General features: G+C 38.2%; 3 protein-coding genes across 6 annotated transcripts in view; all 3 read left to right on the forward strand.

The window, feature by feature from the left end:
* Positions 1-2839, forward strand: part of LOC306869738 (coronin-1C-A-like) — a gene marked incomplete at its 5' end in the record, with an annotated part of 68822 nt that extends 65983 nt beyond the window's left edge. For all 4 annotated transcript variants that reach the window (XM_079416630.1, XM_079416632.1, XM_079416631.1 and 1 more), the window contains one exon: positions 359-2839. In XM_079416630.1, the coding sequence (XP_079272756.1) occupies positions 359-478 (120 nt within the window). In that variant the 3' untranslated portion in view covers positions 479-2839. The remainder of the gene's footprint in view (positions 1-358) is intronic.
* Positions 2840-3026: 187 nt separating this feature from the next.
* Positions 3027-6527, forward strand: LOC306869740 (uncharacterized protein). The gene is made up of 2 exons (XM_079416635.1): positions 3027-3100; positions 3591-6527. The coding sequence occupies exons 1-2, from the start codon at positions 3098-3100 to the stop codon at positions 4479-4481; spliced, it is 894 nt and encodes a 297-aa protein (XP_079272761.1). The 5' UTR covers positions 3027-3097; the 3' UTR covers positions 4482-6527.
* LOC306869741 (uncharacterized protein) lies at positions 6012-9601 on the forward strand. Its single transcript, XM_079416636.1, has 2 exons — positions 6012-6184; positions 8639-9601. The coding sequence occupies exon 2, from the start codon at positions 8654-8656 to the stop codon at positions 9326-9328; it is 675 nt and encodes a 224-aa protein (XP_079272762.1). The 5' UTR covers positions 6012-6184; positions 8639-8653; the 3' UTR covers positions 9329-9601.
* Positions 9602-14003: the final 4402 nt, after the last annotated feature.

Raw genomic sequence — 14003 nt, forward strand, 5'->3', positions numbered from 1 at the left:
CTCCACCAACTACAATGTCCAGCAAAACGTCCGAAATAATCAAAATCCGGTAAAAGATTTTGTGGTGTGTTCTGCCGAATGTTCAGCAGGTCACCCCTGTTAAAACTGATCGTGTTTGAGAAACAAAAAACAGGAAAGACAAAAACAGTACAAACACTGAAGAACAACGCACAGTAGCTGCCATCTGCGGCGCCATCTTAGATCTAATATGTATGTATATGTATGTGTTATATGTATGAATATACACATAAACGCGCGCGCACACACACACACACACACACACACACACACACATACATATATTACATGTATATAATTGTACTTAATTTTTCTCTTTTACTTTTTTTTTTCTCAACAGAAAAGTGAAGCTAAGCTGGAAGAGGTTTTGAAAGAAATGAAATCTCTCAGAGAGCTGGTCAGCAGTCAGGAAAAAAGAATTGCCAAACTTGAGGAGCATCTGTCTAAAATGGACATCTAATGGACCCTGAAATCCCTTCCCCTTCTATTCAGGATATCCCATTGGCCAGGTGGGCGGGACCCGTCACTGCCAATCACCATGACAGCGTTCCGTCTGAAGCCTGCCTTGAAAAGACTCCAACCAACATTCCAAGATGATAATTTTCTTTTTTTGAAATCCCCAAAACCTGTTTATACCTCATAGCCATTTGGAAAACTAGAAACACCTTCAGTTTCTCTCAGAATTTGACTTGTTTAGCTTTGTTGTTTGTTGTTGTCTCACTACAAATCTTTCTGCAACGGCTGTTTTATCTGGTGTTTTTGAAAGGTCTTAAGTTTTTTTTTTTTTTTTTTTTTTTTTTTTTTTTTCTTATTAAAATTGTGACCAAGCAGATTGCATAATGAAGCAGTTACATGAACTTGATGAGCTCAAAGTTTGAAGTAGCCCATCAGTATTGCAGTTCTCGCCCCTCTAAGTTGCCAAATTTAATGGAGTTATGCACCTCCCTGACAGTATTTGACTAGCTTTTCATTTTGTACTTTGTAAAAGGGACAAAGCTATATGCTAGTAATGCAAGGAGGGGAAATCATTGGAACCATTCATCAATGTAACAGGTGTCTTTCTAAAGAATAAAAAATAAAGATTTTAATCAAACATGTAGAGTTGACGACAAAGTTTACAAACCAGTACTGGAAAACAATACAGGTGCACTAAAATATTCCACAAAGGATTTCTTTTTTTAAATTAGGTACCAAAAAGTAAAAGTATTAAAATATTAATTAGCAAAATAACCACAATAATTGTGGTTCTCATGGTTGCCATGAATACAGCCAATGTGTACTCTACTCACAACTCCAAACATTTTCTCGATGGCAAACGTTGCTCCTCATAATGATAATACAAGCAAATTGAATCCCCTTTCTAGTTTCCACGTATCTGAACTTTTCTTCATTCATGTTCTGTTTCCTGAATGAAGCCAGAACCAGTACGGGTCTCACTTTGGAAACTCTAGAAGGTCTCAACTTCTAGTTTCACATCCCAAAACATGGTGATATAAGCTCAGAACAAGATAACGCCCATAGACGTTCATTAGCTTTAGCAGCAAAACTCTGTTGCGTCGTTCATTGCTTTACCAGCTCGATAGCTTTTACTCGGACTTTCAGACATCGTTCAGGTCTAAGGAACACTGTTAGGTTTGCTTTGCTTTCTCATTAATTCTTTCTCCTACGAATCTCATCTTGAATTGTGCCGTGCACACCATCTCAGAAACAAGCTTGTTAGATGTACATACTTTTGCTGTGCATTGTAGACCGTGACTACCAGCACAATAGGGAGTCATGATTGACTTCCTTTTCCTAATAAGTTCTTTTGCGATGCACTGTCTCTCTTGCTCTCCCAGTCAAGCAGAACCAGTTCTCTCCAGGGATGGCTCATGTCTAGATGATGATTTCACGAATGTGTTATGTGTGCCACAAGCTTGAGCTGATGACAAATGGCTTTTTTTGTTTGGTTATGTATTGGCCAAGCCAGGAAGAGAGGAAACTGATTCTGTTGTTCAGATTGCTTTGGCTACATCCTTCGTCAGAGCGTTCTCTTGTGGTTTTCGTTTTGACGCTTCTACATATCTCGTTTCAGTTCGCATCACTGCCTAGTGCCTCTTTCATAGATTCTGAAAAGCATCTTCCCTCCTCCACATGCTTTTTCGTCTAAAATAACCAGCGTCTTCTCACCTCAGAACCATTACGTGACCTACAAGAACTTCATTTGAAACGAGGCTTCAGATCGGTGTCTGACAGCGACAACTCGGTACCTCTGTTGTCTTTCTCTCGCTTTCACTCTCTCTTTTCTTGGTGAAGTTTTAAAGTGAAGGGTTTGAAAATGTAGGGACCGTGTTTATGGCTACAGATGTGCTAAGCTGTGCGATGGATCCATATTGAGTGTTTAAGTGGCCTCGGGAGGCATCTGTGATGCAGCCTCGAGCGTGTGCTTTCAAAGGAGTGAATGATTGAAGTGAAAAGGGATTTTTGTATGTTGAAAAGATAAAGCAGGAAGAAGGCAGGATGTAAGGGATTTATTTTGATGCTTTGTAAATATATATTTTTAGTTTTCCTTTCCTTTTTTTTTTTCTTTGGCTGTAGGAAGGTGTTTGTCCATCATTTGGAGTTTGATGGTTTTAAAGAATTCCCCATTTTCCCCGCATCATGCGCACTGGGAGCCTTTAATGTTTCCAATGATAAAATGAAATAAGAATCGGAAGGAAGATCATCTTGAAATTCCATTTTGTGCATAACTGTTCCATTTTTGTTCATTCATCTGCTTCAAGTATAAAGAGTCTTACTGATTACCAGAAAAATAAAAAATAAACTGAATCATTGTCCTTTGTCTCTGTCTTTTTTTTCTCTGTAATTATTAAACTTCTTTTTGTGGAAGCATGGTTTGGTTACAAGTTCCAACTTAGAGTTTTAGGGAACTAAGATGTGATATTTAAGTCTCTCTCTTGCTCATTTGTGTTTGCGTCACAGTTTGAGAATGCTTCTTGAGGTTTGACTTCCTGTATGTTTTGCAGTGAGTAGGTTTTGCGACATTGAGTGTGTAAGGGGTCTAATGTTCCATTGAACTCCAGATCAACGGTATAAACGGATGGTACGTACTTTTATTTTCTATTTGAATTCTGCCTTAAATTTTGTGTGTAAAATCAGATGTTAAGTTAAAACGGTGTGTTTTTTTTTTTTTTTTTTAAATCCATCAACTGTGGAGTGTGCGTGAGTAAACTGCGAGTAAAAGATTTCATGAAGTGTGATCATAACTGTATTTGTGATGTATTTTAAACTTAAGTGTGGATAACTATAAAATAATGAAACTTTGTCAACTGAAAGGAAGTAATGGTGTAACCACATGCTATAGTCACAAACGTAACCTTGTTAAAGTATGAGCTACCCGTTTGTAGGCAGCAATCAGGTGTTTTGTTCTTCCATTGTTGCTAGACCCCAGTTCGCTCACTTCTCACTGTCTAAAAGTTCCTCTCCACTCAATATACTAGGGAGGAATAACCATACAGCATATGAATTTGAGAAGTTTGGTGATGTTTTGTGTCTAAAACACTATTGCAACCTTTTCTGTCATTTTTGTGCAGATGGCAATGGTGACTAACCGACTTGCGTGTTTACCGGTTCTTGTTTTGCTGCTGACTTTGAGCAGTTTGGTCACGTCAAGATCTCTTAAGATGAAAAGGGAAATTAGTCACAATGTGACATCGATAAACAGCAACGACACACAAAGTACAGCAACCGTAGATCATGCCGAGAATGCAACAAGCACCACCGTGGAAACTTTGAAGGCTTTGAGTACATTACAGACGGTAACTGTAATACCTGATTTAAATATTTCAGCAACTACAGATTACCACCATGCTCCAGGTTTGAACCACACCCTACAAAGCTACACTGCAGGAACTGAGAACCTGACAATACACCAGTCAACAAATAACGAGAGTGCTTTTCACACCCAACTTCCCACAATAAATAACCGTACTGGATACATTTCACATGCAGGAAGTTCTGCCCCCACAGTTCCTACGTCAATGGAGCCCGGTAAGGTAACAGAGAAACACACAACAGCAGCAACGACAAGAATGTCCACAGATGCAAAAACACTTACCACTAAGAAACCAACCACAGCCACGACCCAATCATGTTCCAATGCCTCTTTTCAATCAAACGGACTTGTGAGTCGTTGCCTCATCGCCATCGCCTCGATGGCTGCGTTGACCACCATCTTTATCATTAGCACCATCTGCCTGGCTACCAAACTCTCAGTATACAGATACAGACATAAGGCGCATCTTCTTCAGGAGACCGAGATGGTCTGCATTTCTGCCCTGAACGATACCGATCACCCAGTTCCAAAGCCAAGACGACATCCCAAAAGTAATGGAGCGTTGATCCCCAACACTGAGGATGGAGATCCTGACGGAGATAATCTCACTCTAAACAGCTTTCTTCCTGATACCGAGGGCCCTCTTTAGAAGTTTAGACCTATATTCACTGAGAAACAGGATGCGTCATGGGATTTTTTGCTCTCGAACATGAAGTCAGTGTTCAGGTTTGACCCAAACCCAGCTCTAGAATGGTTTGCACTGTCAGTACAATACACAGTAAATCTGTGGTACAGGTTTATCGGTTTTCTCTCTCAATGAAGTTCTAGTAATAATCTGATGCCTGGCTTTGAAAACAACCATTTTATGATTTGCTGTACAATAATCCACATTTATTTAATCAGTGGAACATTTAATTGTTTTTGTAAGTGTAAAGAGGTTTGAATGTTATATTTAATCATTTCTTTGAGATATTGTTTTACTACGTTCTCTGAGGAGCTCAGGCATTAGTAGGGCTTGGCAAAATATATTGCTGAATATAGGCTATTCCTGTCTGTGGTTCAGCTAGCGCTATATAATTTACTCGAACAGAGTGATGTTGGAGATTTATCACAGTCTGAATATAACATGTTATCATTGCAAATGTACATAAAACACATGCTTTCACATTTAACCAGAAATAATTTAGCTTTTGCACAGAAATGACACGCTTTGTGTGAATTAAAAAAAAAAAATGGCCAAAAAAACTAGATTAACACTGGAAACCAATAGTCAGCAAAATATTTTTTCAGGTTTGTTTATTTGTACTGTTGTAAATTTGTTTTCATTTTCTGCTATATAATAGGCCATTTTCTATGTAAAGTCTATGTGTAGGCAACTGAATGTTGTGCAAAATGACATGGAAAAAGTCTTTGTGCTGCGATAACCCAGTTATTGTTACCCAAACTAATTTTATAAATGTTAAATAAATAATTTAAGTGAAGTGACTTGGACCTCTTACATTTTAAAGTCAATGTGAATTGTCATATGCAACCCATTTTTATGTTTAAGTTATACGAGATTCAACTAAAGATTTTTAAAAACTAGATAAAATTACTTGAAATTATTATACTTACAACTGTACAAGTTAAAGTAGGTGGAAAGTCTTTACAGTGTAATGTGACATATAGCATTTCTTGGTTGGATCCACTGGGAATAAATTGGATCAGGAAAAATAATGATTGGTAATGTGTTCCTATACATTACTGAATTGAGCCAGACCAAACAAGAATAAAACGATGCCGATGTAGCTATTTAACCTTTGGTTATTTTTTTATTTTTTTTACATTGATATATGACTTCAGTGGAAAGTAGTTTCTGAAGAATATAAAAAATTGTGAAGATAACTATTTGAAATGGCATGCAATGATGAATAGCATTAAAATTAACGGCAATTCAATCTCTGATGTTAATAAAAAAAATTTTAAAAGACAGGATACGGTGATAAAAAGTGATTTTTACAGCCAAATGTTATTTTGTAACATCTGACTTGTTTTTAGTTTGGTGAATAGCTGGATTGTCCTTGTCCCATTCTTCCATCAGTAGATGAGAGAAAGAGAAGGACAGAAAAAGGGAGGAGATGGAGCAAGAGGGGAGTGAAAGGTCCTTGTGCAATTATCCTGATTTTTTAGGAAAACCCACACAGTCAGAAGCTTCCATAAGCCTTGCAGGACAACGCACAGGCAGCTTTAACTTCTTTAAAACCTATTTTTATGAAACATTTCCCCCTTAGTGCTTCGTTCCTTTTTTTATTTTGCATACCTGTTGCTTGAAGTGTTGTCAAAGTGCATCATAGACAGGAAGTAACACCAGCAGTGAGTATTTTTACCTTTCCTTCATTGAGAGAGTATATTTAATGTTTAGCTTTCACATGTTATAATTTGTTTTCACACTTTACATAGATGTCAGCTCTTATTTAAAATATTTTTTTTTTTATCAGTGTCATGCAATAATGCTTGACAAAATTCTGAGGAGTTTCATGTTTTTTTCTGATATAGAGGCCTCAAAGTATTTAGGAATAAATGCAAAACATCAAATACCAGTATCTGCAAACAAATGTTGCCAAATCTTTTATTAGAACCACCTCTGCTTTTCTATATAATTTTATTACTTTTAACCCACTAATCTTTAACCAATTTTTCACATGAAATATATGTACTATTTAAAAAAAAAAAAAATATATATATATATATGCAAGTGAGTGTTCACTTTTGTGTCCATTTTTCGTTGTCCTTTATTTACGCTTTACATAAAGTTTCTTATATTGTCTAATGCTGTGCTCTGGCAAAGGCCAAACATTTTTCTTTTCTTTTTTATATATATATATATATTTTTTTTTATATATATATATATAATTTTTTTATTTTTTTTATTTAATGCAATCTACACACAGGATACATATTTTTGCATTTCTTATTTTATTGTAAAAATATGTATCCTTATTTCATTTTTGTGGTCTGCACAGAGGATACCACATATTCTGTTTGGATTCATTTGGCAGATGCTTCCTGCGTTTGCTCTCTTAATCTAAGGAACATTACTGCAACACATTGCTGAGATCATTACCTCATCTTGTTCACTAATACAAAACTGTACAAGTGATTGAGTGCAACGCCTTCTGATTAGCAGAACAGAGAATGTGGTCATAGCTGAGGGTTAGTCAGTGTGTTCGGCACTAAGGGGGAAATGTTTTATAAAAATAGGTTTTAAAGAAGTAAAGGCATTTGTAGAGCTGACTGTATTGGATAGTAGTCAATATGTGGTTTACACTGTCAATTCTGATAGTGTTCATTTGGGAATTTTGTTAAAGTAGCTTATCCATCCTATACTTTTTAATAAATATAAAAATGGTTTACTTCTAGAGTGAACGATTCATAAATTCGTCCACCCCATAATGCAGAGTCTTGACGATGTGTAAAGCATATGAATATGATGTGTGTGTTCTTGAGCAGTGCAGAAATAGTCTCGCTGGTCTGTGGCCGGTCTCATTGCAGCTGGGCTGTAAATACAGGCCTGTGAGCTACAGCTCTCCCACGCTGCACCCTCACAAATATATATCTGGCCTTGCTCTTGCTTTTCTGTGGTGAGCGGGTGGCATCAGCCAGGCAGGGAAATTACAAAGCAGGCCTGGACTCCCTCTGCCTCCACCCCAAATAAGTAATGACTGGATGTAACAGGAATAGCTCCTCTCCTGTGAGGAAACAGAAACATGAAAATATGCTCTTATGTAGAGAGTCTACAGTGATGTGTGTGATACAAGCATCTTCCTTCCTGTGATTCACAGAAAATCGATTAGTACCGATAATACAGACCGTAGCTCTGTGTGAGTAGGTAGACACTATTTACCATCAATGAAAGTGGAAAAATGTTCATTATATTGCAGTCTACATAAAATGATGCAAAGACCTCTATGACCCTTGCAATACAATATAAATTAATTTATCACCAAATGAGCTTAAAAGATTTTTAAACAAATAATAATACCATGGTATATTAATATTAGTACTCCAAGGTACTTCTAAAAATACCATGATACATAATAAAGAAAAAATGCCATAGTACTTTCTGGATACTTTTGTTTTATGTTTTTATTTTATTTTGGTGCCATTCTGTTTGAGACAAATTTTGTTTATATTTATTTACTTATGCATTTATCATTTATCTTTACTTTTCTTTGGTCAAAAAATATATAAATAGTCTTTTTTTGAAAAAATACAACTTGGTGTTACAATAAGTTTCCACTTAACATTAGTTAACTACATTAGTTAACATGAAGTAATGAAAAATGCTTCTACAATATTAAAATCAAAAGTTGATGAACTAACAAAAAGCAAAGATGAACTAACAACAAAGTTGAACAAATGTATTGCTCATTATTAGTTGATGCATTAGCTAATGTTAACCAATGGGACCTTATTGTAAAGTGGGTTACACTTTATTTTAAGGTGTCCTTGTTACAATGTAATTATACATTTAATATTTATTTATTATATTTATTATTAGTAATATTTATTAACTACATGTACTTACTATATGGTTAGGGTTAGGATTAGGGTTACTTGCATGTAATTATGCTTAATTATTATAATAGTACGTTTGTGTAATATGTGTAACAAGGACACCTTAAAATAAAATTACCGTAAAGTTATGATCTTTTAAATATGTATTAAAAAACTGCTGTACCCACCTTCATGAAATTTTTTTTTTTTTCCCCCTGTTTCTGTTGGGAATGATTAGTAACGGTCACATCTGTGTCAATTTTCTTTCAGGTTTTTAGAGGAAGTATGTCACTCTCTCTGCGCTTTGTTTGCCTGTTCCTGATTGCTCTCTGGGGCAGCAGTTGCTTCGCCAAGCCCGCCCCATTCAACATGTCAATGGAGGGTAGTGGGGATGAACCCCAACTCATCTTTCCCATTGCTCGTACCACCCATGTTCCTCCATCCCCCTCGCCTCCTCCCAACATAACAGCCACTTTCATTCGCATCAAAGACTTCCTTTTCAACCAGGTGGTGGACTTCCTGAAGGAGAACTTGCTTCTCATCATTGTTGTGACCTCTCTGTTGGTAGTGATCATCTTCATCGTCTGCTGCGCTTCAGCGATGAGCCACAAACGCAAGCTTGAGGCCTACTATCCTCCAAAGCCCTACGCACCCAGGAAATACATGAGCCAACCTAGTAAAGCTACGGAGAAACCACATAACCAGATTCAGGAAGGTAAGACCACAACCACAAAGGCCCTACGGGAACCCACTAAAGCACTGGTGGGTGAGAAGGAAGGAAAAGACCCCCGGCCCAAGCCGAAAGAGGTCCAAAAGGTGGAGGATGTTGAAGAGGTGGAGATGCAGAAAGACGAACCCAAGAAAAAAGAGGAGTCTCAGCCTACCACCTCAAATGTCACCTCCAGTCAGCCGCTGGTCTGTACGTGCCACCTCAGAAAGGCCAATCACACCACAGCGTGAGAGCTTTTTCTGTAACGGGCAGGAATGACCTTGGTCCCAAACTCTTTCTACTGGTAGATATAAATCTTTTGGTAGATATGATGCCCACACTCTTACTCTTTGTGTTCTTGTTGCTTTGCAACTTGTGTATGTGCCATCAGAGGAAGAGTGGAAAAAACATGTTTATTCAACTCATTTTGTGTTTCTTGAAAAATTAGTGTGCTAAATAAGGGGGGTGGGATAGTGAGTTGATATTTTTATTATTCATATGGAAAATAAACAACACTTGAAACTATTTTGTGAATCACTTTCTAATTTTGAGAGACTTGAGAAAACATCTTTTTCTGACCTTTCCTTTCAGTTATATTTTACATATGAAATGATGCCCACACTCTTACTCTTTGTGTTCTTGTTGCTTTGCAACTTGTGTATGTGCCATCAGAGGAAGAGTGGAAAAAACATGTTTATTCAACTCATTTTGTGTTTCTTGAAAAATTAGTGTGCTAAATAAGGGGGGTGGGATAGTGAGTTGATATTTTTATTATTCATATGGAAAATAAACAACACTTGAAACTATTTTGTGAATCACGTTCTAATTTTGAGAGACTTGAGAAAACATCTTTTTCTGACCTTTCCTTTCAGTTATATTTTACATATGAAATATCTATATGCATGGTAACCCATAATTTATGCTGTATTTTCCAAAGCTGTTATCAGGTGTTGTACATGATGACCGTTATTTTATCCAAACTTCACGACTCTCCTCAGTATTGGATTGAATTAGCTAACATTTTGTCAGGTGTGTTTTGTCATAAAGAAAAATAAACTCAGAAAATGCTCTGTTCCAAAAAAACTCCTGCTCGGTTCCAAATAAAGGGTGTATTTATTTGTTTAAAAATAAAGTAAAAACATAACTATTTCACAATTTCAGCAACCATTACTCCATAGTGTTACATGATTCTTTCAGAAATCATTCTAATATGCAGATTTGTTGCTCTGCTCAGGAAACATCAATGTCAAAAAGCTGTACTAAATATTGTTTGTGGAAACCACAACATATTTTTCATTATTGTTTGAATAAAAAGAACGGCATTTATTTGAAATAGAACATTTTTGTAACTATAAATGTTACCGCTACCTTGTGTTCTCTCTGTTTGTCTTGAACGGTGTGGTTTTGTCAAAAGAATTGCGTTGGCTTGGCTGAAGCATATGAAACTCAAGAGCCCCAGCAACAGAACCCAGCGGAGCATAACGGCGGCAGCTACAGAGCTTTTGTCACATCCATACAATGTCCAATGAATATTTCAGAAGCTCATTCCAAAAGGCTCTCAGAGAGATCTGGACATATCTGGCCTCAATGGAAATATACTTGTTGCGATAGAACCAGACAATCTACTTTACGTTATCAATATTAAACTTTTTATGGACAATTTCAAAATTCCCAAGATTTACCCACTATAGATTATCCAACTTGATTCGGAAGTGGAATCATGGGTGAATTCCTTCATGCAAGTTGTTTTTCCAGAAAAACAATCCTCGCACCTCTTTAACTACATTCAGCTTTTGTTACAATGATGTTATCAGCCTATCATTGATTAATAGCCAGCTGAATACAAATTAGCCTCATAACTGAAATTAAACCCCACTGCCATGGCACAAGGCCAAGTGTTGGTAGCGTGTAGTCACCAAAGAGTAGACATCAAAGATATGCAGTGAAGCCAGAAACTTGAGCCCCGAAAAAAAAAGACGTAGCTCAAGGTCGAATTCTCCCCACTTGTCTCCACAAGCAGTTAAATAATTCTGGAAATACACACTGCTTTCACTTCACTTTGGGTGAGAGTGAGCTCTCTTCACTCCTGAACAATTATATGCAGATTTGAACATGATTTTAGCAATGGTTAGTGTAACTCTAGCTTACCGTTAATTCACCTAGTTTTGTTCTTCAGATGGTCAAATAACCTATTCCTTGCACAGAATGGTTATTAAACATGTTTCCTATCAGAAAACTACTCTACTAACCCAGTGCAGCTTTGTCATGGGAAAAGCAAGTGGAGTGCCCAATTAATTTGCATTGCGAAGAAGATACAAAACAGGTAACTCAAAACCTTAAGGCTGCCATTAAAGTTTGATGGGCCGCTATCCAGAATTTTCAGGGTGAGCACGGACCGTTCTCTGGAAGGGACATGAGGAAAGAACGAAGAGGTTAAAAGACGTGACGCAGATAAAGTGAAAGCGAAGGGTCAGCTGAGGCAGGGCAAGAATGGTGAGTACGACATCCCTGTCACACATTTGATAACGCATTAGGAGTCGAGTTCAAGAAAGGAAATGCGTCCTGGAGGAGCTGCAGAGTCCATCATGGTAATTAATTTTGCATAACTGATTCATTTGGGGTAAATGAAAAGCAGTTACTAACTTCTACTTTCCTCTTGCCTTTATCCCTTTCGATCTTTTCCCCTCAAGTGAGCCATGCGTCCTAGTCTTCTCTGCTGTCTCTTGTTGTATCTCTGTTCGTCTCTCCTTGCTGGCCTTGTTGTGCTCCCCTGCCCCAAAGGCTGCTGCTGTCCCAGTCCTGGTGCTCTGGTTCTGTGCGAGTCTCTTGGCCTGCATACTCTACCTCGCACCGTACCCCTAAGCACCGCCGTCCTCTCCGTAGCCAGGAATCTTCTCTGCAACGTGGATAATGTGTTCCAGCCATATTCTGGCCTGCAGGAGCTGAGCCTCAGCCACAACCAACTGGTCCGTTTTCCGCGTGGGCTTCCGTCAAGTCTGGAGACCCTTCAGCTTCAGGAGAACCAGATCACCTACATCACCGCTGGGTCTCTGAGGCAGCTTGGGAACCTCACACGCTTGGATCTGGAGGATAACCGTATAAGAGCAATTCAGCCTGGGGCACTGCAAGGTCTGACCAGACTGAGGATGTTGATTCTGAAGGGAAACAGATTGTCTCGTCTGCCACCAAACCTGCCTTCTTCACTAATACACCTGGATGTGTCAGCGAACTGCATATCTACCCTAGATCTGTCCTCTTTGGGTGCACTGGTGAACCTGCAAGTGTTAAAGATTAACAGTAACTGTTTGCGCTCTATACCCGATCGGGCTTTTGATGGATTGTCCCGTCTCAGATCAGTGGAACTAGCCAATAACCAGTGGGTTTGTGAATGTGACATCTTGTATCTTTATAGGTGGCTTCTGACGGACAGGTTACGGATGGCGACGGATCTAGTATGTGCAGCTCCTTTGCACCTCGCGCAGAAGTTGTTAGTAACTCTATCAGTTACGGCCATCTGCCCAAAACTTTTTAAGCCTGTTGAGAGAATATCAACATCAGTGAATACGGAGTCTGGGAAAGTGATTGAAAGTCCTATAGAACAGACTACAAGTGCATCTATGTTGGCTAGATCTGACACTGCTTGCAACACGAGTTCGTTCAGATGTCGAGAACGAGAATCTTCAAAACTACCTGATAGCACAATGTCAAGGTCCTTTTTTGGGTCAGATCAGCCCAACTTAGAGAGACTGAACTACGAAGACTGCCTCTCTCTAAATTTGACATCTTTTATAACCCAATCCACCCAAGTACCCTACAGTCCAGCCACAGATGAAGAAGCTGGTTGTGTGGAGAATTTGACAGGTAAGCCACCAGGAGCATCAGCCACAGTCACATTGACCCCAACTAGAGACATTGCACTCACTCCTCGGATGATACTACAGTCCAGTGACCCAGCGCTCATTGCGATCCTGGCTGTTCTTTGTGTGCTTACAGGACTGCTGATGCTTACAGTGCTTTTGGTACTGAAGAACATCCTTCTAAGAAATTTGAGAGTTGCACCACTTCCACAGGTTCAAGGAGACATTAGCACACATTCATGACCTGTATTATAGCAAATGTTTTGTGTAGAGAATAAAAAAACAATGGATAAGTCAATATATTTACAGCTTTAAGTTTTTGCAACAATACAGCACCAGTCAAATTTTTTTTTGGTGTGATTTTTTTGCTTAAAAATCACTGCCAAAACTAATGATCCCTCTGAAAATCTAAAGACATTTTTAAAATCCCCTACTTTCCTTTTTATAGTGTAGTAGAGAACATTTACAAACTTTGCAGTTGATATAGAGGACATTTCACGCGAGTATGAGATCTTTAGGAAATAGGTTTTTAATGTGCGTGATTCAGCGATACAGGAGAAAAATCCAAAAGACCTTCACAGTCTGTAAATGCAAGCCACTTCAGACCAGCAACACAAAGGCAGTGTGAATAGAGTAACAATGGTACACACTGGCTAATGTGTTTATTTTATCCTCAGAAAGCATAAACTAAAATTTTCTGAGTCACAATGAGAGTGGGTGACTCATCTGTCAAAGAGGACACTAATTTCGAGCTTCCGCCAACGTTTCCTTGTCGTCCTTCTGTTTGAGCCTGTAGTCTGCTAACGCAGCCTTGATAGCATCCTCTGCAAGCACTGCCAGAAAATAAAACAGGTTTATGAAATCAGAGCTTTTGATGTTTCTTTTGTCATCAACGTGTTTACAAATCTCAAACAGCCATTTTGATACACTTACTAGAGCAATGAAGTTTGACTGGTGGTAAACAAAGTTCTTTGGCAATCTCAGTGTTTTTGATTTTCAGGGCTTCATCAATCTGTACATAGAAAAGAGAACATTGAAACGTTGGTAGGAATGCTTGAGAACAAATATG

This window comes from Barbus barbus (assembly GCF_936440315.1).
Source record: "Barbus barbus genome assembly, chromosome: 5".
Taxonomy (NCBI): domain Eukaryota; kingdom Metazoa; phylum Chordata; class Actinopteri; order Cypriniformes; family Cyprinidae; genus Barbus; species Barbus barbus.

Coding starts and splice junctions, on each gene's coding strand:
- LOC306869741 (XM_079416636.1), top strand. CDS start 8,654: ATGTCACTCTCTCTGCGCTTTGTTTGCCTGTTCCTGATTGCTCTCTGG.